The 26,717-nt window shown below is 43.3% G+C and overlaps 1 protein-coding gene across 2 annotated transcripts in view; it reads left to right on the top strand.

Moving 5' to 3' along the window:
• Positions 1–17,361, top strand: part of FSTL4 (follistatin like 4) — a 239,901-nt gene extending 222,540 nt beyond the window's left edge. The window contains exons 11-16 of one of the 2 annotated variants that reach the window (XM_075715510.1): positions 1,294–1,320; positions 6,494–6,612; positions 9,493–9,642; positions 10,244–10,351; positions 13,466–13,575; positions 16,659–17,361. In XM_075715510.1, the coding sequence (XP_075571625.1) occupies positions 1,294–1,320; positions 6,494–6,612; positions 9,493–9,642; positions 10,244–10,351; positions 13,466–13,575; positions 16,659–17,361 (1,217 nt within the window). The remainder of the gene's footprint in view (positions 1–1,293; positions 1,321–6,493; positions 6,613–9,492; positions 9,643–10,243; positions 10,352–13,465; positions 13,576–16,658) is intronic. The other variant, XM_075715509.1, reaches the window with a different exon arrangement.
• Positions 17,362–26,717: the final 9,356 nt, after the last annotated feature.

The following is a 26,717-nucleotide window of genomic DNA, read 5'->3' as shown; positions in this document are numbered from 1 at the left end:
GAACCGCGTGAGGAAGGTAAAATCTCCTCGTCCAGAACAATGACGCCTTGAATGTGCCAGAATTTTACTGGCTGTGGTACGGGTAACATCTTTACTAAAGGAACACATTGGCAATAGTTTTAGATGTAAAAGAATCCAAGTCCTAATGGTTTGTCGAATTATATGTGGTTTCAGAAAACAGATTTCACTGATTTCTGTACAAGACTTCCCCTTTTAAAGCCAGTTACGAGTCAAAGTTCTCAGATATTTAGACGCTTGAAAAATGGTCTGATTGAATTATTTATTTTACCTGTGTTGACATCACAAACTAGCAAAATAGGTTTCCCTTCATGTGAAATTACCTTGCACTTCAAAGACAAATATTCTCCCAGCCACTCGGAGCTGTGTGTCTCCCGTAGGAGTACAGCAGTGTTATCTTGACCACGCTGTCCCCAAAACACAATTAATGAAGGAGGCAATTAGTTGCCCCAGTGGAAAAGCTCCCAGAGGCCTGATCCTTCCTAATTCTGCTGCCTTAACTACTTGGGAGATCGCCTGGGTTCATGGCGATAATAAAAGGCTAGGTGCAAATGGGATTTTTGCTGCTTTTCTGGCTGTTAATATAGAGCAAGAATTGAAAACGAAGTTAGCCATAAATACGTACTCTCATGGCGATTCTTTGGAAAATATATTCTATTCCTCATTAAATAGATTTATGTACTCTTGTTAATATCGGTCGTTTTCCCTTGAATACTTGAGCAAGGGAAATTACAGTGTGTTGAGAAATAATTGGATATATCTTAAACAGAAATTCAAATGCAGATGTGCTTTCGAAGAGTATTTGAATCCTAAAAGAGAATGTAGTTGCATGAAATTCCAAGAAGAAATGCAGCAAAGTGTGTAGCTGCTGTAACAGCCAGTCTCAGGCTTCTGAAAGATGTCATGCTTGCTTATTGAACCTGTACAGAAAATCACAGCCTGTACCATGCCTCCAATTATATTTGCAGGTAACACCTTCGCTTTGGTAAGACTTTGATCTTTGCACAGGCTAAAGTTGGCTTCATTTCAGTGAGGAGTTTTCCCATGTCAAAGTTTCAGAATTGTCTCTAGAAGGAGCAAATGTATTTGGAAATACCTGTCTTTCCTGATATTTTATTTGAATGAATGTTGCAGAGTTTTCACAAATAGTTCATGTAAACATGAGTATTAATTCAGTTACTTGCTACAATGAAAATTTTGACATTGTTTTGTTGTGTTTTTTTTTTTTTCTTTTCCTGATTATTTTCTGGCTTTCCCTATTTTCTGATGCTGCAGTTGCAAACATACTGTGGCGAGAGGAAGGTACTGCAGTAAAGTTCTTTTGTCGTAGTGATAATGTGCTTGTCTGCTTTAACAATTCCATGATGGGCCATTCTCCACTGACTTGCCACTAACTCTATCAACTTCCACAGTTACCAGATTAAGTACAGACCAGGCATGTAAAAGCTAAACTATTCAAATAAGAGACGTCACTCTTGTAATATAAATCATACCTATAACTTCTTACATTTTCCCACTACGAAATAATAGATGACCAGAAAATATATAAAAATGTGAATTTTGTATAAACTGCCACCCAGGTGAGTAGCCTGAGATTCTCAAGCTGCATTAACAATTGCACAAGTGTCAGAAGTGCTCCCAAATTACCATAATTGAACAAATAAGACATAAATTCAATACACTGCATTTTTAAGCGAGTAATTCAAGCTCTTCCTCCTCAGTAGCGCGTATTGATGTTTACTACGTGAGGAACACAAATTGTGTTCTTGACTGTTAGGGAAAAAAAGCCCCACAACAGGTTTTTCTTCCCTCTATCCTTCAAATCGATGCAGGGTAAAGGTTGCCCCATTTCTCCTTGCTTTAATTGGCAGTTAAGATCTCTAGTTTGATCAGATTTATAGTGTGCCCTGCACAAGGTCAACATCTGTGTATCTTGGAAGCCAAATTAGAAAAAAAAAAAAAAAAACCATCCTAAACAGCTAATTGACTCAAAGATATTATGGAGGCACTTGAAGTGAAAATTTATTTGATTTTGTGCACGCTTTGTGCTGGCATAATTTCCAAAACGCACAGTAAGACGCATCACGCGAAGACCCGAGGAGCGCTCAAGCAGCTCGCCCATCTGCCTCTGCAGGTACGGTGCCCAGGTGCGTGGATGGGGAGCCTCCGGGCTCCGGGCTCCTGGGGGCTGTGAGCAGGTTCTTGGATAGAAGTCCAGGCGTGAGCCAGTTCTTGCATCTGCCAGTTGCACAGGAGGAGGCTGGGACCTTGGTGTCCTTCCAGCCCTGTGCACATCCAAACTGCTCTCAACCGCGTCCCCTTGCCCCCTGCAAACACCCCTCCCTCCCGTCGTTCCTCCAGGAAGGGCTGCACACTCACCCTGCCTTTGGAGGGTGCAAAGAGCCTTTCTTAAGTAGTGCCTCCAGGTACCCAAAACGGCAGTTGTGCTTCATGCCCTTGGCTTGGAGCTTTCTGGTTTGCTGTGGCTTGGCCCAAAGGATTTTAGGGGCAGAAGGAGAGTGCCAGCCCTTAGTCACTGGCGCTACCTCGGCCAGGTATGCAAGCACCCGATGCATACCTGCTGTCCCACTGTTGGCTGCAGACACATACATGCAGCAGATGCAGCTGACTGGAGGTCATGAGATGTGGCACGGCCACCTCAGACAGCTCTCCAGCACTTATTTCTGAGCACGCCACCTGCAAGTGCCTGGTGCACGGCAATGAAGAGTGCCTCTTTACTGCTGACGTTCCTGTAAATGGCGTTATGGGCACTAAGAATTGCTATTTCCCTTCTGCTTGGAAGTGAAATCTCTAGCGCATCTAATCAGTCCAGCATCATCTGCATGATGCTACGAGGCTGTTTATGTGCTGCATCCCTTACGCTCCTTTTTAAAAAAAGTAGTTGGATAACCTTACCAGATGTAGAAGTATAGTAATATTTAAAGAACAACTAAGAAGTTGGTTGCAGAAAGTCGTCTACAATTCTGCTAAACAGTATGGACTTACTGCTTATCAGCCTTGCACATTTTAAACAAAAGTATGAGCAATGTACAGGGAAAACATGGGCAGTAAAAGCAGATTTACTATTGATGTTCCTAAACAATTCAGTATCTTTAGAGCAGGTTTATTCCCCTGCCTGTGTTGTTCTATACTATTTGATTGGCACATGCATTCTAGACAAAGAATCCATCGAACATACTTTAGCGTGTGAAACCTTGGCACAGAGGAAGCTGGAAGAGAGGAATGGTATTTTTGGTTTTGCATTTTAATCTGTTCTTTCAATTCCATTAAAATGAAAACTTAAGTGTAAGTAGCAATATTAACAAATGGATTGGTAGACTTGAGCTCCTTTAAAATGATCACATCCTCATGCCCACAAGGTCTGTAGTAACTAAAGTTATTGGGAAAATGCCTAGGCAGAATATTGTATAGAACAAGCTTTCGCTGCAAGTCAAAGTTTGAACACAAGGAGCTGGTCATTTTAAAAGCCAGTCTATCAGCCTGTTCTCAAAACCTTTCCCAGACCATGCGCAAGTAAAACCTCAAGAAATGAGGGCGCACAGCATGACCATAGTTAAACATGGACCTGGAAGCATGTGCAATATTTACTCAATGTACAAACTACTTCTGAATTTTGTACAGAGAAAACTACCAGTAGCCCAAATGTAAGGTAGAGATTTGTTTCCATGCCAGTGTTCATTTCTGTAGCGAGTGTTGCCTTCTTTATACCTGGATAAAAGGAGCTTATGGTGCCAGCAGGCAATCATCAGTTATATTAATGTATGCATTTAAAAAGCTGAAAGCCTTTTTGTTACCACATTTAAGTTCTAAAATACTTCCAAGCATTTAGATTAAATTGAGGAAAATTATTCAAGTATCAGAGCAGAGTATTCCACGGTGACAAATTTGCCCTTTGATCTCAAAGGAGGGAAATACAAACGTACACTCAGATGGAGACTGTATTCCTCAAATAAAGAAAACTCTTTTTATTGTCAGGTGGCCTCCTGAAGTTTTTCAAAAATAAAGATGTGAGAGTGAACTTCATCTGGAATGGTTCAAATAAGAACTGTTATGTTTAGGAGACCCTCCCCATTCTTAATTGGGTTTTTGTTATAGTAGGGGTTTTGTTATACAGATGAGGTATGTTGCCTTTAAAAAGCCTTTAGTTTTTGAACTAGTTGTGTCATCCAACGTGAAATGCCTTCAGTTAAAAAGGGGAAAAAAGAAAAACTCTCCTCATTAGTCCCCCAGTTCCCAATCTAGTACCTGCCTCGCTAGTATAAATAACACAACTGAGCCAAATTCTCCGCTGCCCACCTCTGTACTGAAATAATGCCCCAGACCAAGGAGTTGCAGCAGTATAATCAAGAGCGGAGTCTGTTTTACCAATGTCCGTGAGATTGTTTTGAGATGTACCCCAATCAAGACTTGGCAAATACTTCGTAAGTCACAATAAAACACCTAGTTTGTCTAGTAAAAAACCTGCTTTGTCTAAACATCAGTGTGAAGATTACTCTCTGAAAAAGTATTTTAATTTAAATTGGTAAACTTTTTTAAAAAGAGAGTACCTGAATGTTATTAGTAATTTATATCGTATTTTAACCAGTCAGCAGAAAATCTTGCACTCATTTTACTGTAAAATAAGTGGTGGGACTTGCCAAGTCACTAACTCTAAACCTACTGGGGTAAAATTATTATCAAAGTATTTTTGTGACTAATCATTGTAATAGGATCATCAGACAAAATCACGCTACTATCGTGCATGGAAATAACAATAAGCATCTTCACAATGGTCATAATTTGTTGCCTGCCTGTTTCCACTTCTTAGGATTAAAATCCTTTACTCATGAAAATATGTGCACTCATTCCAGCCAGGGTCAAATTCTGCCCTCTGATGTATTCACTCAAATCCCACTGACGCAGGTGGGAGTTGCGTGCATGCTGTGAGCGCGGATTTTGGTCCAAAGCGCCCGAATGAAATGTTTTAACAATATACTCGGAAAAAACTAGCCCTTAGTCCATAAAATAACTTAGTCCTTGATGGAAGTTTGGTAGCTTTTTTCCTACGTGCATGATCCCTCACTGTGGCATCACATTTAAGGATCACGGCTCCTGTACCTGCCTGATGCCCTAACTGGGGTATTTCTGTGGTATGGTTTAGAGAGACTCAACTTGAACATTGTCAGTACAGCAAACACCGCATGCTGAGACGTACTCTGAAGCCACTTATTTGGCGCAAAAAGCGGGTTTTTTAGCACCAAAAAACCCCTCCTAGCCTTACATGTTTTACAAAATTTTCCAAAAATGCATTTATCCAAATTATACACGTTTTTACTGTCAAGTTTTCCTGCGATGATTTAGACCTCAATCCTGCAAACCCTTAAAAGATGTGAGAAACTCTGTAGACGTGAGCAGCGTTCAGAGCTGCCACCACAGGACCAGCCGAGGGAATTGTAATGCTGAACGTTGTTCAGATCTGTAGAACCAGGACCTTATTTCTCCATGGGTAAAACGTAATTAATTAGAAATTACAAATTATCACATCACCATATTCTTGGCAGATAAGTACACTATCGACATTACTGGGGGTGACAGTGGTCATTGCAAACACTTCTTGGTGGTGGGATGAAAAAGATGAAATGGCGCTTGGATCTTTCAACTAGAGTGTTTGAAAAGATCCTGAACATTTCTTAAAGATGCTCGTTACTGCAACTGTATGCAATTATCAGTGTTTTAAAGGCATTTCTGCATGACAGAAATGGTAAAATATCATCTCCTAACAGCAAAGCAATGACAGGCAGCCAGTTTTCCAAATCTCCTGGAATGCCCCAGTTGGATAAATGAGTGCTATTGCGATGCTGAACTACTCCACATTTGTGAATTACACTTTGCAAGATTTCAAAAATGTATTTGTTTTGGTGGCTATAGTTAGTTCATCCAGGTAGTTTAAGAGAAAAATATGTATTTTCATTCATGGAACAGATGTTAAGCAGTTCCATTTTGCATCACTTGACAAGAAGTCAAGTTACCTGCAACAGGACAACCTTCAGATTAATTTTAACTGAAGCTTCTCTCTCAGTTCTCAAATTATTAGCAAGTTATTTTTAATGAAATAATAGAACAAACAAAGACATCATCTGAGGGAGTTAACAATGCAATACAGGAGCTTCTTTTAATCAAATCCTGCTTTGGTACGTATGCACAAGACCTGAACATAGTTATTTGTGTACAGCCGCCGCCACCAAGGCAATGCATTTTTGAATGTGTCTGTACCTCTTCACTCCTTGAAGCCCTCGTTGTGACATGAAATTTGATTTTGTGAATGCACCAACTGCATCCAAATGACCAACTTTTATGTAAGGCAGATTTTGTGTGTTGGGGGAGGAGGGAGAGTTCTTAAAAAAAGTCCTAACAACTATGGATACATACCAAAAAAAAAAAAAATCCTACTTCTTTTGCTTTATCCCCCTTCAAGGCCTGAGTGTTGGGAATATGTTCTATGTCTTTTCTGATGATGGGATCACAGTCCTTCAGCCAAACGAATGTGAAATCCGGAGACACATCAGGCCCGAAGAGAGGATTTTCACAAGTTATGTAAGTCCTAAACCTGGCAGCTACAGCTGACGGCTGGGAAACTTTTCCTTAATCTCTTCAAAGGTTGTTATTGCTGAAGGACCCATTTGACACAGTGATGCTGGGGCTTGGCGGGCTTCATGTGGCATCCCTGACGTATCCCATCTTCTCCTCTTGAAAATTAAGGGAACCACATATGTTATAAGACTGACATGGAGGATTACTGACATGCTGCAGAGAATTTGAATACGGTTACCGTGTCAAAATGTAGGCACAGATTTTCACTTGTCCTGTTTGACCTGTTCACATATCAATGCCCCAAAGTTGTAACTGGGTTTTAGGGAAAGTACAAAAGTCAATAGCAGAGAGATGCACACATCACTCACTGGTGCTGATGGCTCCATAGGCAAAGGAGCGGGCTACTTTCAGCTCTTCAGAAATAGTTTAACAGCTTAAACCACAGCAAGGAGGTGGATAAGGATGCACAGAGGATGGTTGGACCGTGGTGGTCCTCTGCATCTTCTGCTGCTGAACCGGGGACCCGCGCCATCCTTGTTTGCTCTCTGGCATTTTCTGCCAGCGCTGAGTTTACCTAACCCTTGCTTTAGGAAATCACAAGGAAAATTTGTCCGAGTGTTAGCGAACATCAAGCACTGGCTTGTACACAGTGGAGCTCAACATGGCAAGTGGGGTAACATGTGCCTGGAGGCCCTGTGAGGCCAATGTTTTCAGCAACTGTATTCTTGTGCGGTAACACACATCATATATATGCTCGTGAAACTATCAAATGTCATAAAATACAGGTGCTGAAATACATCTAGAAATGCTTTGTTAGTCACTCCTTTATTTAGGTTTTTTTTTTAAAGGCTCGATGTACAGGGGAAGCTGAGAATGTGGCTCCCTTCTGTAGAAAAGGACTCAGCCTTGCTTTCCATTTTGGGAGGAGTAAAGGGGGAGAATCACTATCATGAGCCCCGCAGGCTGGGTCAGGCTCTGCTGCCATGGGTCAAGATCTTGTGAGTCTGTTCTCAGTATTTTTTAAATCTCAATAAATTTGTGGTTGATACTGGGTTTTTTTCCACTGGATTTTAATATACCTTGGTAGAAACCCAGACTGATGCTCACCCCAAGATTGGTCCTTAGCATGGGCTTAATATTATTAAGCCACACTTGAGCTGTTGCTACTCAAAGACAGAAATCTTGTGTTTCTTTTCCAAAGAGCTGTAAATATTGAAGAGGTGGTTCTGGAGAAACAGCTTGAAAAGAACAAAGGAGAGAGGGCACTTAAGGAAATAATGTCAGCACAGTGGTGGGCATAAAAGGGATTTTTAACGTCATTACTTGGCTGCCTTTCAGAGAGACCTCTAAGGGTTTCCTACAGCTATCATAGGGCCTTTTGCCTTGGTACAGGGAAGATTGACTTTTTTTTTCCTCCCTTTCCCCTGTTAGTATCTTGAGTGTTTGCCACATAAGACAGTGACAGCAGCCTGCAGCTTCAGGAGGGTTTCTACAACAAAGGTTTCTTCATGCGCTATTAGAGGGCCTAGAAGCAGATAGAGCAGCTGCAGCTGAGCAGCGTAGTGGAAAGGCCGGTGACCTTTCCCTGCTCTCGTTGGTTTGGGTGGATGCTGCGTTGTGAGATCCCAAGCCCCGGTGCACAGCCAAGGATGAGGAGGGCAGTTTGGAGGCTGTCAGGTGCTTGGCTGCGTGAACGGCTGCTGGAAGCCCAAGGCTGGGCTTCTGTAGCATCTTTTAGCTTGCAGTGGTGTAGGTCCCCAGCCTGGCTGGAGGGCTAGAAAGGAAAATGCAGCCAAGCTGTTGAGTCTTGTATCTTCAACCCTCACACGTGGTCTCCACCGCGGTACCCAGCTGACAGAGCTGGGCTGCTTAGAGGTGAAATCTTTTTATCCATAACCATCTCTCTGATAGAGACCCTGTGTTGTCCCTGTTTTTCCTTGTACCTCCTCTTTCCATGAACAAGATCTGCTGCTCTAATCACTGTCCCCTTAGGGAGGTTGTGCTGTTATTTAAAGTGACCCAGCTGTTTTACTGACAAGATTTAAAACCAGCAGTTGTGCTCACTGGAATATGTATGTGTTCATTTAGTTTCACCCTCCTTTCCACACCGCAGCCTGGTGCCACAAAAATGCTCTTTCAAACAAAGCAACTCAACAGAAGGAAGAGCGATGAAGAGTAGCCAAAGTGCAGAGGCTCGTTGGTGAGATCACATGTGATTCTTCAAACTTAGGGTACCAGTGAGCTCCCACTAAAGCTAATACAGTTTTGCACAGGACTGAGTGGAAGATCAGAGACAAAATATGGCAGCAGGCAGCTGTGAACAGGATTTGGTCCAAAGCGGCAGGATTTGGTTCCTTTTGAACAGGGGAAGCTTCTGTGTTGGAGCAATAGGCTGTAGGACCCTACTTGTTTTTGTTACTGTTTCCCTGAGCACAAGCGTCTTGGAGCACACTCCCCTGAACCGAAAATGAAGACTTTATGAAAAATGTAAAGCTGTGATTCAATTAATGTAAATCCCTGTTTTTTCAAAGCACAGAGTGATATTTCTATTGCTTATAAATGCTGACAGCACTGCAAGTCTTGATGAACCACGGTGTACTTCAAAAGATAGATCCATAGACTGTGTGGTTATTTAAATTCAGTGTCAGTCTGCAGGAGGTCCAGCCGTTTAATGTCACCGGGTAGAGCCAGGCTGCAGTGTGGTACCTGATAAAATAATTATTTCATGTTTTCCAGGAAAGAAAGGAGAAAATTACCATCTTAATAGAATCCCTGGGGAATTTTTTCCTATGGTTTTCAAGGCTAAGCTTCTTGCTACTCCAGCCCCTGAACTTGTAGAAATTAAACCCTTTCTGCTCTTCTTTTTTTTTTTTTTCCCCTCAGGAAGAGATCTGTCCTAGAGTGGAAGGTGAAGGCATTCAGTCCTGCCTCTGGGCTTCGGCAGTCAATGTCAGAGACAAGTACATTTATGTGACCCAGCCTAAGCAGAACAGAGTAATGATAATTGATATCCAGACTCAGAAAGCCATACAGGTACTTACAAGGGGAACTCTTTATTCACTGATGGCAAAAGACTTGATATGGGACAAAAAAAAGTAGATCTTTGCGCAGTGGATCTGCTGACATGACGAAAAAGTTGGGTCTGTGTTGCTTTCACCCATGGGGTCCCACTGTGTCGTTTGCTGTTCTGTAACCTCACTGGCAGGAAAAAAAATCCTTTATGGGTTGGATATCATAGTCTCGAGGCTGCATCTGCAGCCAGGCTTGCAGTTAGTGTGGTAAAATAATGCTAGGATGAATTTCTGGCTTACGCTTACTGAGCCGCTGCCTGACCTCCGTTATAAGCAGGTTGGGAAGAATGAACTGGTGTGGGTATAATTCAAGTAGAAATTGGCCCCTGATCTACTGGCTATAAGTAACAGCATAAGATGGAGTGATGTCTAGCCGAAAAATGGCACCGAGCAGCCAGGTTTTTCTACTGCTGGTGCCGCTCCTGATCCCCCAACTGATTAGAAGGCAAAGCTGCACAAATGAGTGCAACAGTGGTGCATGGGAATGTCTGCAGTAAACTAACGTAATATTCATCACGTGCTTTTGGGTCACTATGTAAATACCTATCTCTGGTTTTTTTAAGTCCTTGGATGTTGACCCATTGCCAACCAAATTACATTATGACAAGTCCCACGACCAAGTCTGGGTGCTTAGCTGGGGTGACATGCGGAAGTCCTCACCAACGCTGCAGGTAAGTCCCGATGAGCCTGAGCCTTCGCCCTTCCTTGGCTTGGCATCATCGGTAGCAAGCTGGTGGCCGGGTGGTTGCAGGTAATTAACAGTATTTAATGGTCTGGGTGTAAAGCTGCTCTTTCATTTACATATCTAGTGTGTTTTATTCATCCCTCCTCCGTCCATCCTCACATATTTTTCCTGCTGTTTAATTTGTTTTTGAGCAATGACTGTGCCGTAGGCTGGCAGCAGGACTGCTTTGTTGCCAAGGTCTGTTTTGATTTTAAGGCTGATGACAGAGCCAAGTGCCATAAAGTCATACAGCAAGGGCTGGCAGCTGACTGCGAGCGGTACGAGCCTGCGATGCTCCGAGTCATTTGTGCAGCCGGCGTGAGTGCGGCTTCTTTTTAACTCGATTGAGGTCTAAAAGCGGTGGGTACCAAGAAGCCACAAAGAACGCACTTTCTGCATAGAAATCGCTTACTCTCTAGGCTATCGGTAGCGTTTCATCGGAGGTGTAAGTCAGGCTGAGCAACACATTCAAGGATAAGCCTAAGGCAGGGACTAAGTGTGTGTTCACTGCAGAGCTGCAGCGCACCCTTCTCAGACGTTATGGTGACCTGCAATCTTTTCTGTCTGCAGAGTTTGGGGGCATTGCCTGTAAAAAGAAACATTAAAAGGTGAATGCATTGTACGGTGCCTCAAGACTCATACCTCTTTCAGGATTACTAGCCTATCACCCTCGTTATGCATTGAGCAAAACCACCCTATTCTCCAGTTTGGTAAAGGCATTTACCTCTTCTTATCTTCCACATAGGAGAAGTCCAGGTTTTCTGCCAGTGCACTAAATTGCTATTTATTTTCTTTAAAATCATTTTGTCACTTGTCTCTCACGAGCCTTCAGCCTCCTTTTGGATGATGATGGAGCACAATGTGGTAGAATTGTTCCTCTCACAGTAAAATGCAAAAAGCAGCTCTCTAGGGCATGAAAAAAACATGAACAGCAAAAGTAAAACCTTTTTTTTTTTTTTTTTCATCCCCCCCTTTTCACGGGGACAAATTCTGCTGTTGGGTGTCAGTGTCTGCACTGGAGGGGTGCCAGCAAGGTCCCTGGAGCATCTTCATGCTCAGCACTGTCAGACCCACAGTGATATTGGGGCACAGTAATGCACAGAGATTTGGACAGCTAAATTAAATTCCATTTCTGGATTGCCCTGGAGGATTCACTCTTCTATTGACGGTACAGAAACACTAAGTGTAGGCATCTAAGCGGGCATTTTGCTGGGGGTGTGGGTCATATGACAGAGTTGACACCCAAGCTGATTTAATCCATCCAGACATACCGTTCTCTAGTTGTTATCTTCTGGCACCTGCTGCCCAACCTTTCTGGAAACATAGGTGTCATGTGAATACTCCTTCTACCAGAAATGTTTGCTTCTAAGTCTACATTAAAGCACTCCCCAACAGGCAGAGGAGAAGGGTGCCTGTGCTTTCTGACCTAAAAACTTACAAATCTGGAGTCTACGTTAGTCATGGGGTTGGCCCAAGGCTTTGCTGGAGGTGCTGGCCCGTGAAGGTGGGGTGAGCCATCCCCACCAGCCACATGCTCCGTCCAAGATAACGGCTGGAGCCTGCCCATTTTCAACAATAAAGAACGGACCAGCAACTCAACACGGGCATTTTCAGGAAAAGACGCCAGAAACTGAATGTGGGCAAATAAATGAAGGTTTCTGAGGCAATGCCACCAGCTTGTCTCACCTGGGGATGAGCAATTTCCTGTACAGGGTATAAGGAGACAAAATGGGCTCTCTTTACCCTTTCTGACTTAATTTCTTCCATCCAGCTGTGAGAGGTTTCTGTAATTAAAGGAGAGATGGCACAAGCATGTGATTATTAAGAAGAACATACCATCTGCTCAGTTGGAAACTTGTTATAAGGCTCCAGCTCTCAGGTAGTCCTTTCTGTTATCTTTATGAAGTGCAGTTACACATGTAGAGAATGAGATTAGCATCAGCATCGGCAGATCTTTTCTTTTTTTCCGACCTTTCCCAAAAGGTGGGCAGTGACTAATTTGGCAAAGTTCGTTCTTAAAACCTGCAGTGGTTAGTTGCAGGTATGCAATAAAATATCCTTTTTTAACAAAGATGCTACTGCAGAGGTTAATCTAAATTTCCACTCGTTCTTTGGAAGTCAGGGATTTATCAACCAGCCCGTGCAGCCAACTAATGGGATGCTGTTGTTTAGCCATTACTGGCTTGTGGGAAGCAAATGCCTGGCCTCATGGAAGCACTGTGCAGGAGGGGGCATCTTTCTTGAGCAATCTAATTGGAAGAAATCTAACTGGCACGACCGGAACAGCTGTCTGAACTAAACCTTGTAGGGTTTTAGCGTTGCCTTAATGAATTATGTAGCTAGAAATTCAAAGCAACTACTGTTGCACGTTAGAGCAGCAGAAGTTCCTAATGAATGGACTGAAGTCATCTTGAACTGAGCAAACAATTTGAGTATTTAACGTTTTAATTATTGAAAACTTCTCCCTCTCCTTTTCCGGGGCGGTGGAGGAGCTGAGTTAGCATGAGCGCAGGGGTGTGCACTGTGCTGGAGGACAGCACGAGGGGGGGACAGCCAAAGGGCCTTTCTCTCCTCTTCCCTGAATTTTGTATGGTGCAGTGGATGGGTGAACAGTTCTTCTCCTTCAAAGTGATAATTAACTGCTGTGTGTTAGTGTTTGATCCTTCAAGCTGGTAAATTATCACTGTGCATTTAAGTGAGATTAATAAATATGACCATGAAATAAATGTTTATTTTAGACAGCGGGGAATAAATTATTACAGTCTTAGTGTTGTCATACTACTTCAGCTCCCGCATGACTGCTCTTCCTCAAGACATAAACATCTTATGAAAGCGGAGTTGTGTACTTACCTTACAAATGTCAAGCCTCAAATACTATTTATTAGCACACCTTTTTCAAGACAGCTACACCAAACAATATTTTGAAGTCATTAATCAATTTGAGTCTACTCCATCCCTGGGAAAAGCTACTTGGTACCATGTATAACTGTGTAATCTGTATTTACCTTTCTGCCTTGCTTGCTGCTTGTCCTGTACTCAACCTTGTGTGTATTTATTGTAGGTAATACCAGAGGCAAGTGCAGGGGAGGTTCAGCGTGTTATCCGCACACCGTTTGAAGGAGTGGATGATTTTTTTATACCACCTACAAATCTTATTATTAATCACGTGAGGTAAGAAATGATCTTAGTGAATAGCAACAATGACCATACTGCTCTCTTCTAGCGGGCATCCTTCTCATAATCTCAGAGCACTTGATGAATGTTAATGAATGAATTTGTGATCAAGCTAGCTACTCTTATCCCCATTTTCCCATGTGAAATAGAGAAATCGTTGAGCAAATTACCTGTAGTTATTCAGCGAATCAGTGAAACAGCAGGAAAAAAACCGGACTTCCCTTGGACCACGCAGAGGTGTCCTAACCTCCTCTTGGTCAGCGATGCCTCCGTGCAGCAAAGCAGGGGCCACGCTGCCCTGGCTTGCTTGTGCCGGGAATTTCATGGCCAGAAAGCTGGCTTCCCTCCTCAAAACCGCTTTAGGGATCTGGGCAGAAACCTATGTCAAAGATTTATTGCCTGAAGTGGTAAAACTTTATTCTGCTTGAAGGATAAAGCGTGGCTCTTCCACGTGTTTCCAACTATTTACTTGTTCAAATATTGGATCTCCATGTGAGGTATGCGGTTTGAGCAGGAAAATGTTATGCGCTGCATATTAAAAAAACCACCTCTATGAACCGTCAGTTTTGAATGTTAATGTGATGTAGTGGTTAATGAGATTGTGTAACTAACATACTAATAACTTGGAGTAATACTGGCTGCTTCCCAGCAGGAACAGGAAGCCTCCCATTAACATTATCAACATTGATGATAACTGTACAGCAATTTATACTGTTCTTACCATGTCTTCTGCCCCCAGTATAGTTTAACTAAGTTAAACACTCAAAAAATCATAATGCAACTCCTTACATTAATCTTGGGTTCCCTGCAGTGAACACTGAGGACAGGGGGGTCACACTTAAATGGTTATGTGTTGAATCTGATCCAAAATAAATAACTTTACTTCCTGAAACACAAAATAATGAGACATACTTCATGGCTGTCATTCTTAATTTTTCCCTACCTCATTTTTCCAGTTTGCTTTCAGAATATCGTTATGACTAATAGTAGTGCCAGGAGGTAGATGACACTGCTGAATGTTAAAGCCTGAGATGAGAAGGTATGGTCTGGGTTCAAAGACAGGAAGGTGGAACAATTACACATTTTTTTGTTTGTTTTATTGTCTTTTTGCTTCAGTGTGATTCATCGGCTGTATACAGATGATCATCCGTAAGAAATATCAAATGTAGATAATTCTTTATAGTTTTCCATGTGCAAAGCAGAGAACGCTGTGCCTAATTTCCTATTTCATTTGTTCAGGGCCAGATCTTTGTCCGTTCTCTCTCACCCTCAGCACAGAAAAATAATTGCTTACAGTCTAATGAGACATACTGAGATCATGTTCTAAATTCTCCACTCAGAAACAATAAATGGCAATACCAGCATTTCCCAGGAAGGTGAATATTTAAGCAATCTCTTCCACAACCCAAAAAATATTTGTATGCAAATGTTCCTGCATATGTATTTCAGCTGCCTGTTATTTCAGATGGATATCTAGGAATGTATCCATTTTTATTAGTTCCCAGGGTAGATTGTTGTCTATTAAAAACTCTAAGTGTGAGGCGTTTTTTTGAGATTTCAGATCACAGATTTCATGCAAGCGCTGCACCTCTTCTGCAGATGTATGCACATAAAACACATTCTGACCCACTTTTTTAAATTAGAGTTTATGATAAGAACCATTTTTTAACTTCTTCGGGCATTTGGCCAAGTATTAAGGAAGTCTTGGGAAAAAATGCTGTAAGGGAAAGCATTTTTTAAAGTGTACTTAAAATGCATTCATCCAGGAGAAATACAAGTGTCATATCCAATTTCCCCCCACACAGTGCACTACGAATCTCCACTGCAGATGTCTTCTGAAGTCTCTAATGGATGTGAGTGTAATGGGAAAATGAAAGGCTTAGCCCAGTGATTTTCATGGGATCATACACTACATTGGCTCATTCTTTAGAAGTGAAATCATTGCTGAGTGTCTCATTGACTGATGGATTAAGAATAAAGAAATAAACGCAGTGTTTTAAGCAAAATATGTATTATCTGCACGCAAGCACGTGTCCTCCACATTTCACAAAGCAATTTTACACCTTTTGAGGAGGAGATACAAAACTAAGCACTCACTTCATTTCCTTCGGTCTGCATTGAATGGATGAAAAGATACTTGATGTAAAATGAGTTTTTGTAAGTCAGTATCAGTGACCTGTGAATCCAGGGGAACACAAACAGGCTGTTTCTATGGGCTCCCTCTCAAATTAAGCAGAAACCTTTCTTGGCTATTCTTGACCTTTTCTTGTCTTCAGCAAAGGTCAGATGTGCTGCAGCATATATCTTTTACAGAGCGTTTATTCTCTGCTCACTGTTGTCTGCCCTCTCTTGAGACAGAAAACAAAGACCCCTTTTCTTCAGTGCACCCTGGCTGGTTACGTTCCTCGAGAAATGTTTTACACCTTCCCTGGGCTGGTGGGATGGTGCTTAGCAAATTCTGTTCCACACCTCAGCCTTGCCGGCTCCTGCAGTGGTCCCCAGGCACCACGGGTAGCAAACACGCATCACAGCTACCCTCTGATGTTATAATGTAGGAGATGGGGTTGGACACGGTCTTCACTCAGTGGTTATACATATAGCTCGAAGTTGCTCTCTGGCTCCAACCTGGCAGGGATACGCTTTATTTTGAACAGTTTTCTATTCTGAGATTGAAGAAGTCTTGAGTATGTATTGAATTACATCTCTCTAGACCCGATACAGATTAAATACAAAACTGGTCAACACTAGCCTACAAAACACCCAAGTCTTGATATCGTTCCTATTGTAAATTGGCCTTCTCAATAAAAGGCTTCAGCTCTTGACAATGTTACTCGAATACCTAAGCCCATATTCAAGCTTCCAGGATCAGGTTGCTAATTTTAACTGAAATATATACCTCCTTTTAGCACATTTTAGAAGCCCTAAAAGAAGAGAGTTTTCTTACAAAAAAGAGACAGCGTTATTGCACATGCTTCCAAAACCAACAGGATAGAGTTTCCCAGTTCTGCTGACTTTTGTCTTTTCTCAAGCATAGCACTGTGTCTCCAGAGATGACTTCAGTGTCATGTTTTCTATTTCAGGTTTGGCTTCATCTTTAACAAATCGAAATCAGCAGTTCACAAAATTGACCTGGAAACTGTGACCCACATCAAGACTATCAACTTCAAAAACTATAGTTGCGTACCGCAGACCATGGCTTATACCCACCTGGGCGGTTACTTCTTTGTCCAGTGTAGGAGGAATAGGTCGGTGGCTGCGTCGCCGCAGCTCATTATTGACAGTGTTACCGATGCCGTCATCGGCCCCAACAGCGACGTGTCGGGCACACCTTATATCTCACCGGACGGACGGTATTTGGTCAGTGCGGATGAAGACAGTGGCAGGATGAAAGTCCAGGCTCTATCTGTCCGAGGAGAAATCAAGTTGATTTATGACTTACAAACAAACATACGCGTATCTGATCTGACATTTCAACCCTCTTTCACTGAAGGCAATCAGTACTATATATATGCTACTTCACATTTGCAAACAGATGTGCTTTTTGTAGAGCTGTCAACGGGGAAAATGAATGTACTGAAGAATTTAAAGGACCCTATCACATCCAAAGACTGGCCCTGGAGCAACTACAACAGAATTATGAAAGACAGTGGGTTATTTGGACAGTATCTCATTACACCAGCTAAAGAGTCACTGTTTGTTATAAATGGGAGGCAAAATACGTTACGCTGTGAGGTTTCAGGTATAAGAAGGGGTAACACAGTGGTCTGGGTTGGAGAGGTATGAAAGGGCAATAGCAGTAGAGCCTTCGGCAGGCAAGTACCGGTTGGACCTTTACACTGCAACAAATGAGCAGTAGCATTGTATATTTTTACACTGGGGGAAAAAAAAAAAGAAAAAAAAAAACTGTATAGGCTTCATGGTACAACACTGGTCTACTTGCAAGTTTTATAATATAAGGTATGCTCTGCTGATAGGAAGTGGTTTTGAAGGGATATTTTTTATTTTGGGGGTATGATTTGTGGTTATGAGGAAGATGCTGGGAAGCAAATAGTATCTCCACTGAGATATCGTATAAGCCACGAAACCTAGTGATTCTGTAGAACAAAACAGATTTTGAGTTTCCATACTGAGGAGCTTTTATGTTATGTTCAAGCCATCAGTTTTCTTTCCTGTATACCTTGCCCATTAGCTGTGCTGACTACCCCACCCCAACACAGAGAGGCTACAGAAGCAATGAGTGCCGTTAAAATTCACCTTTGGATGATGAGGGAAACTAAGCATCAGAGAGCAGTTTTCAACCCACAGAAACCTAGGAGAGCGATTTAATGAAAACTGATCAGTTTTCTCTGCAGGATGGCTTTGGGAGGATTCTCGGATGTGGTTTCAGAAGGAGGCGTAACAGAAATAGTAACTGTCAGCTCGCTTTCTTCTGCGCTTAATTTTGCTCTTGGTACTACTGAAGGCAATGTTATGAGTCCCCCACCCTCTCCTAATGCATATTTGTGTGATTGTATTTGAGCATTTGGCATGAAATATCCAGGCCATTAGAGCAGGTAAAAGCCAGGAAACACTGCGGGGAGGGGTCAGAGTTTGTAAAAAATTCTGTTGAGAAGGGGGCTTTAGTCTTTCAGCAGCTTGTGAGCACGGTCAGCTTGGGCCCAATATGCAAAATCTGCTCTTCAGGGGCAGAGAATTAGTTACGGTTATTCCATGGGAGGCAGTAACACTTCTAGAAATTGTTGGTTTGTCTCATTAAATATTTAGTAGCACTGAAGTCACTTGGTTCTTTGTAAAATAATAGCTACAATGACAGAGGGTATTTTTAATAGAAAATTCACTCATTTTCTAGTCGTAGCCTTAATTTGCCTATTTCTTCTCAGACATCCTGGGAAACAATTTTTCTTTGTGATTTTTTTTTCTTCCCATTTATAGTACACTTGTTTGTAGTCAATTATCTTTTAGTTATGAGCAAAGAGGTTCATGTAAAACCAGCTGAATTACCCTAGAATGCAACAGCTGGCATTGAGAAATTTCAGTTGAGTTCCCGTAAAAATATAGATCCATTTGCACATTTGGAAGATATAAAAAACTTTTCTAGTTGCATTTTTGTAACTTTCTATATCCGTCACCGTGAAGTAATGGGGGCGAGAGCAGCTATGGCTCGCAAAGCGGCGCGAACCAGGTGAGCATCACTGCCACCACCACCGGGCGCATCCGAGCGGTTGTATCCCACGCGCTGCTTTGAAAACGGGGTCTTGATGTGGGTGAAAACTCTCTCTGAGGGTAAACATCTGTTGCATCGGGGCGGCCCGTCGGCCTTTCGAAAGACCCAGCTCGGTTTGCGAATGACCTTGTTGCCCAGAGTTGGTACGGAAGCAGCTGCTGAACGCATCCAGTGATACGTAGTGGCGCGGTAATTATTTTCTGCCACAGATGCTTAAAGTCACCCATTTCACAGTGCACACAGAGGGATTTTAAATGAGAAGGACGCAGACTAACACTGGTAATCTTTGCTTTAAATGTTAAACTTTACCGAAAGAGTAGCATTTTACCATGGCTGTAGACCTGAAGTAATTTAAACCATTTCGGTTCTATAGAGAATATGTAAAAAATCTGTTCAGACAGACAAAGAAGGGGAGCTGAATCCTATGAATTCATGAAACGTGGAGTCCTTGAAATTGCCCCTCGACACCCATAGGCTGAGACCTACATCTCTTTTCACTTACGAGCCATAGGGGTTAGAAGAGACTATCCCGTCATTGCAACACAGACGTAGACAACAGATTGGCATAGCCTGCCTTTAGCACTGCATGGTGTCCCTGGTTTTCTACTCATCTGGTTAGGAAACGTGCCCATGTCAAGGAAAGGAGAAGACCAGCTTTGTAAGTACCTTTAAATATGCACAACTCCTTTCTTGAACAAAGCTGTATCCATACATTGCAGTCATCCTAAATCTGTTTTACCAAGGCCAAACACTGCTCTCGTGTTATCTTTTATGACTTCTTGAATATTTTATTATGCCTATGGTAAGTTTCCCTGTAGAGATGTTCATTGTGTCATAGATCAAGCAAATATTACTTTTTTAAGAATATTTAAAAAAACCTGTATATATCTGTTCAGGTAAATATTCTCGAGGCTGGTTTATATGTAGGCTGTGAAGGATGTGTAACAGACCTCACTTCTTCCTGTTTGTCGCAAAATGTTGGAATAGCGTTCACTTGAAAAATCCCACTTGGACCTTCCAAAGATGTTCCCTTTCTTCCCTCTTCAGCCCAAGTTCTGGTGATGTGTTTTCTAAATTATCCTAATGGTTATATATCATACTTAGAAAATGAAGTACAACTTAGATTGTCCACACTACTTGTGAACAGTTCCAATGACAGTCAAATCTGACATTAAAGTGCTGCACATTTGTTACTCTGATTTTATTTTTTTTATGGCACAGAAAATTTATATATGCTCAAACAATGTTTCAACTCATTTTTGCCTTTCAACTCTGTCAAAAAGAGACTACATTTCCTCGTTTGCAGTTTCTTGCCCACTCTCTTCATGTTCTCCACCAATTCACTATTAATTCCTAGCTAATAAATTAATTAATCACGGTGATTAATTGAAATGAATTTAAATTGAATTAATGACCATTTAGTTATCCTATAACACTCGTATATCGGTTGGGTATTCTGACACTAGAAGCACGGGAAAAAAAATAGTCCCTGGTTGACAGTAAGACTCTAGTCCCAAGGTCAGCTGTATTTTCCATTCTTCGATGAGGTTGAACAGCAGTATAACAGAAATACTGTTTTGTCGAGTATTTCCCTCAATATTTTCACTTTCTGAATGAGCGAGAGTTTTTACTTAACATCTTTAACTATGCAGTTCAGTGACTATTTAGAAACCGTCCACTCGTCTTTTAAATTGTAGAGAAAAGTCACCAGTGCCTTAATTCGGATTTTGTGACCATAATTAACATGTTCTTATCATTTAATACTTTGATTAAGTTGTTTTTTTTTTTAATCACTACCAAAAAAACCCAACAGAAGTCCCAGAAGATTTCAGGGGGCAGAGGTGGGCATGCCCGCAGGATGGTGGGAGACGGGCAACTCGCAGGGCTGCTCGGCCACCCCTGCAGAAGGGGCTTGGCGAGGGGGGCTACAGAAAATCACTTCACCCGCCCCGAAGGAGTTTGGCCGTTGGGCTGCGTTGGCCTCCATGAACATGGCTTTGCCCGAGAGACACGCGAGTCCTGATAACCTGCCAACAAGTACTTATTTACTTGATTTATACCATGATTAGGTCTTAATTACTAGAGTGCCCGGTAGCGTGCTACGTACTGCGTAAAACAGATAAAAAGGCCAAGATCTCAATTCTGTAAGGAGATAACAGCTAATTCCCTGTATGACCCTACAGCAGGTCAACAAAATTAACAGGAAAGCGGGAACTGAGGCTGGGGGAGACAGAAGAGTTGACATGAGTGCAATAACCTGGTTATTCATCAAAGATACGGGCATGCCATGACGCCTGTATATTTTTTTCCGTAGGACCCCCTTTGTCCCTTCCCATTCAGGGCTTTATTTTAAGTGAGCATCCCTAGGGTTGCGTGCATAGCTGTTGCCTGTCTTCATCGAACCCCTGCGACTGGGACTGGGCCACTCGACCCCAGGGATTTCCCTCTCTGCTGCCTATCCTATGACTCCCCACCTCATACTCGGGGAATTTCTCCCTTAGAAAACCGGGGCGTAAATCCTGCTCGTTCTAACGAGTTGCATCCCGCAAGGCAAGCAGCCAGCGCCCGGTTTCCATGCCGGATTACAGCTCCCACTCCGCCTCCCATCCGAAACCCGCATTTGTTGCTTGACTCGCTGCTTTGCACATCCTCTCTTGGACTAACCAAATATAACCCCCCCAAAAAACCCTACAACGTAGTTAAGTTACGGCAAACAAAGCAGCGCTCGGTGTCATATTTACCTCTTCTAGTGCTGCTGCTTGCTCCTAAGAGCTCGTCCCCCGAGCCCGGCAAGCCTCGCGGCGTGGGCACGGCTCCTGCCGCATCGCCGTGGTGTCCTCCCACCTGGCCGCTGCCCACTTCACCCAATCCCCTCTGGAGGAGGAGATTTTTATTTATTCCTCCCCCCCCCGCCTTGTTCCTTTTTGAAGCAGACTGAAATAAACCCCAGGGAAATGTCTCCATCCGGAGACCAGGAGAACCTGGGTGTTTCTTTTAAAAAGGAGATGGTGCAGTGGTATTTGGTGTTGAGGACGGGACAAATTCCCAGCCAAGCGCAGTGAGCCTGGGAAGAGAGCGCTGCAATCTGCTGGAGGAAGAAAAAGGCACCTGAAATGCCACCCTTTCTTTAATCTGCCTCCGGCAAGAGGGTTGGTTCTTTTTTAATACTCATCTCTAAAAATAAAGAATGAAATAGCAAGGCTATGAGGATTTTTTTCTTTTTTATTTTTTTTAAATGACCCTGAAAACAGAGAAAAGAGACAGACAAGCATCAATCTCACCTCTGCTCACATCTGGTAAAAATCAGGATGCCCCCAAAATGCAAAGGCGCTGACTCAGCGCCTGTGCCCGAGCGGTGGGACTGACCTGCAGCCCGCCTGATGAAGGGGGCTGCAAATACAGAGCTGCAACAATTCATTTGATTTTTTTATTACATGCAATGCAAGCTGGCTGTTGCAGCCCAGCCTAATACATTTGCCAAAATGCCTTAGACGCTGAAATCCCAGTACGATGATGATTTACAGCCTGGACCACCAGAGCAGGATGGTTTGAGCCTGACCAGTGCAACTTGCTACGTTCTTGGCCCGATCTACTCCCTGCGCCAGCCGAATTGATGCCCGTAACTCAGCTCAGCGGTGTGCACGGCACGAAAGGTCGGCCCCGCAGAGCCCGGTGGGACGATGTACCGGTGCCTTCGCGCAGGGCTGTAATGACCCTCGCACTTCGACGCAGAGTGCTTGGCTGACTTATAGTCCTCACAGACATGACCAGCTAGTAAAGAAGCTCTGTTTCCCTTTTTTTTTTTTTCCTTCTTGTAATTTTATTTGTCTCTCATTGTAAGAAAAAAGCAAATTGCTGAAAAAGGGATGAAAACTCATCCTGGCGACACAAAACTCAAAGGCGAACAAGGCTTTTGCATGTCTCATCTTCAGTTTGGGAAACATTGTGGGTCATATTTTCCAAATGCTTGTGGTCACAAGACAAAAAGCAAGACCCAAAGAAATTATTTTTTTAACCACTTCCTAATACTAACTTAAAAAAAAAAAAAAGGAGGAAAAAAGCGAGCCCTGCTGTGGTGCTTCTGCCCTGCAAATTGCCACTGCCTAGAGGCTTGTTTAATTAAGCACTTCAGCATCTAACCCTTGGCAGTCTATAGCATCTTTGACGCCTGTCCAAAGCCATCAGATAAAGGCAGTAAGCGCAGCAGCGAGCAGAAAGCCAGCTGCGCCTAGTAAACAAGAGAAGCACTAAATCAAACAAGAAGCCCATCCCCACTTACAAAGGTCAGAGCGCTGGCATTTCCAGAAGTAAAACTCAAATTCCCAGATTAGCAAAGGTTTCTGCCTGCAGTTGGACGCGCGTGATGCCGTGCGTGGCTTGATGGCCACATCGCTCTCTGCGCCATCGGACGCTCAACTCGAGCACCGTGTGCTTTCCAGTTACTCCTTAACTTACAAGAGGGTGCAACGGCGGCTGGCACGTCAACCGCCCTGTAGTCACAGCAGAGCAGAGTGGCGCGTCACCTGAAGAGGAGGGTTTTGCTGCAAGGAGTGTTGCAGAGGGAGAGTTTTTAATGTTTTATGTAAGGCCACAGTAAACTCAATGTTGAGTTCCAGAAAGTGAAGTTTCTGCGTAGGGAAGCACATCATTTCTGCAGAGGATTTGCTTCCAGGGCTTGCAAAGCCTGATCTGCGTGGGAGACCAGGCTGGCATCTCGGACTCCCACCTCTCTTTAGGCAGGTCCAACCAAGCTAGCAAAAAGTAATAAGGCATCTGCTAGTCATTTTTATTTTTTTCAAACAACTGTATTCTTTTCTACTTTCAACCCTCATCTGTTTTAGCACAGCTGCACCCTGCAGGCCAGTACCTGCTGGACCTAGGGCAAGCTGTTTCTGAGCGTTAAGGATGCAGAATTTTCCTGACATCAGCCCTGAACACCCTGTTGTGCAAACAATTCGATAATAGCAGCTATATGATATTTATCTGTATTCAAAGTGGTGCATTGGGCTCCAGTCTTACTTTTACATGGAATCCAAGACAATGGCTTTAAAATATAGTGTCAAAATGGTGGTGGTCCACAAATAGAGGCTAACTACTGGCTCATTACTTACCCTCCCTAGCATCACTTACTTTCAAGTGGCTGAGCTGAAATGGTCTATACCCCACCTCACAGCTAAGCTTCAGGTTGTTCTCTTCATCCAGATCATCCGCACGTCCAGTCCTCGCCCAAATAAAATTCCGCGCTGTGTCGAGCGCAGCTGAACTCCTCCAGGAAGATCCCACATACAGACACGGACAGCGAGCGCCAGCCAGCCCCGCTCTCTCGGCAGCTTTCCGCTTCCCCAGCTTGCCCAGCCCAAAGTCAGCTCTGCATTAAACACGGCTTCAGCTTTGAAGCTGGCTGGCTCTGGCATCCAGCCGCTGGCACGCAGGATGCCGTCTTTATCCCATAGCCAAAATTACTCGGTATTTTCTCACTGTAAAATTATTTCAATTGGGCGAATACATCAGCTTCTTTACAATTTCTTAAGCAGATTTTAGTCTTTCAAGGCAAGGCATTTTCTCAAGCCTGAAAACTCTTTATGTGATTCTTTCCTTTTTTTTAAAAAATGTTCATATCTTCATTAGCCTTTATTTTTTAACGGGGGGGGGGAAGGGGATGTGGTCACGCTTGTAGACAACATCCCGGTGCGGCACTGCCCTTTCTCCCCTCACACGTGGACTGCATTGGCACAAATCACAGTGGGTACTGACGCTTCCTAAAGCCAATAGGGCAGGAAAAACGCTGGAGTAGAAAGCACGGTGCTGCCCTGCATTGCTACCACCGTCGAAGAAATACAGACTTGTGCACTGTGCCCAGCAAGACTGGGAAGCATCACTGCTGAGCTAGCTGAAGAGTCTTGCAGTAAGCTAAAAACCCTCTCCGTCAGACACTTAATGTATGGCAGAATACCATATGGGAAGGGGGGGATAAGAGGATTGATGTAAATATAAAGGGGGTTTTAGGTTTAGGAAGGAAAGCAGCGGTTGCTGTGTTAAACGTGCAGGATCCAGTGTTGGTCCGTGCTGGTTCTTCCCCGCACCCATCCAGTGGCTTCGTTCAGCCCCTACGTGCCGGAGCGCCGAGCCTGGCACCGGTGTCGGCCCCGGTGAGGAGGTGGCAAGGCCATTGAAACAGGGATTTGATGGAGTCAGTTTGCAGAATGCTTTCTACTTGCACGGCTTAAACCACGCTAACCACTGGGAGCTCTGAGTGTGCCTGGGAAAGTTAATAGTATCCCTAAAGTGTCCTGACCACAGCGCAGGACAGACCAAACATCCTGCCCCTTCCTCATGGACAAATATTTGGGCAATCATATGGCCAAAAATAATAACCCAACAAATTATGACTCTCTCCAAATAAAAGGTGAGGGGGCTGCAGGCTAAGCACTTCTTTTCTTTCTTTCCCCAAACTTCATTGAGGATGCTGAAAACTAATGAAAATTTGTGATTACATTTGAAAGCTATGGCTGAAGAAAACGAAATTCAAACACTTTTGTCAACACCTAAATCATGAAGAGCAGAGAGCAACATTTTAATACTCGTTTGCATTTTAATAGACCAATATCTGCCTCTTGTGCTACAGCTTTATATAGAATCATTGAATCGTTTAGGTTGAAGACCTATAGCCGACACACAACCTGTGATTTGCCCGTATGGATTCCTTATTCATCCTGGACTTCAACGTGGCCTTTAAGTCCACCATGAAGCACAAGTCTAGAAATAGCACCAGGAATCTGGAGGGAAATTCCCAGGCAACCACGGCGATGAGCCGGCATCGAGGTGAAGGCGCGAGGAAAATAAAACAGGCAAAGCCTTGCGATAAATGCGTCAAGTGGCCTGCTGCTAATTGATATAGGGCTGTTTCCCAACCTGGGTGGTTTTTTACCTTTTTTCTTTCTCCCCTTGTCTCTGAACAGCATTTCCAGCTGCTTGTTCAACCCCGCCACCGATTTCATCAATCTCCAAAAATCTCTGTGTGCTCCCAACTCTCGCCAAAGCCAGGATCCTGCGCGCATCCTGCAGACAAAAGCTTTATTCAGCAGATGGATCGAAACAACCCCGCAAGACCTGCTGAAAAAGCCTCAGGAGCCTTAGTAGGTGGGCTTGAGGTGGGTTTTCTTTTCCCCTTGATAGAAAAACCTCTACGTAGATGGGCCAATTCACACGCCGGAGTCAGTGGTGCGCTGTCCTGCGCGTACGCAGCTACGGCATGGCAACAGCACATCCCTACCCTTTAAGACTTGCTAAAAGTCAGGTTCATTTGTCTCAAGACAGACTAATAATAATTTTCAGCACTGAACACACACACACGAAAATGTGCAACGGAAAAAAATAAAAGTCAGCTTTGCCTGAAAAAGCCTCCTCTTGTAACGCTTGCACACGTGAATTTTCCCCCTTATTTATAAAATATATGAAAGTATTTTTAATACATCAGCTTTAGTAGAGATTTGTACCAACACAGTACCAGCGTGCAACATTTGCAATACACTGGTATTTACTTTGATGTGTTACAGAGTACTGCTCACACAGTGTATTTGCAGAAACCCGGTATAGAAGAGGAGGGGCAAAGAAGACTCACGCAGAGTGCTCTCTATAGATACTGTAAATGCTCTTTTTCTTCAAATTTTACAATAAAACTTCACAAAAGCTCGTGCTGGCAGTGTCTGTTTCATCCTTTGGGTGTTAGGATTAGGGCTGGCAGGAGACCGGCTCCCGTTTGCACTGGATGTAAGCCTGCGATCGATGGCTTTTTAAACTGTGGGTGGCTTCATTCAGCTGCAATACAGCCGAAGTGACGAGCAGGGCTCCCCTCCGCCCCAAAAAAGCAGCTGAGCGTAATTTCTGTATGCGGGCATGCGTTGTTTGTATGCAC

The sequence above is a fragment of the Pelecanus crispus genome, chromosome 8 (assembly GCF_030463565.1).
Source record: "Pelecanus crispus isolate bPelCri1 chromosome 8, bPelCri1.pri, whole genome shotgun sequence".
NCBI lineage: Eukaryota > Metazoa > Chordata > Aves > Pelecaniformes > Pelecanidae > Pelecanus > Pelecanus crispus.
This window is presented reverse-complemented; position numbering and strand designations above follow the sequence as displayed.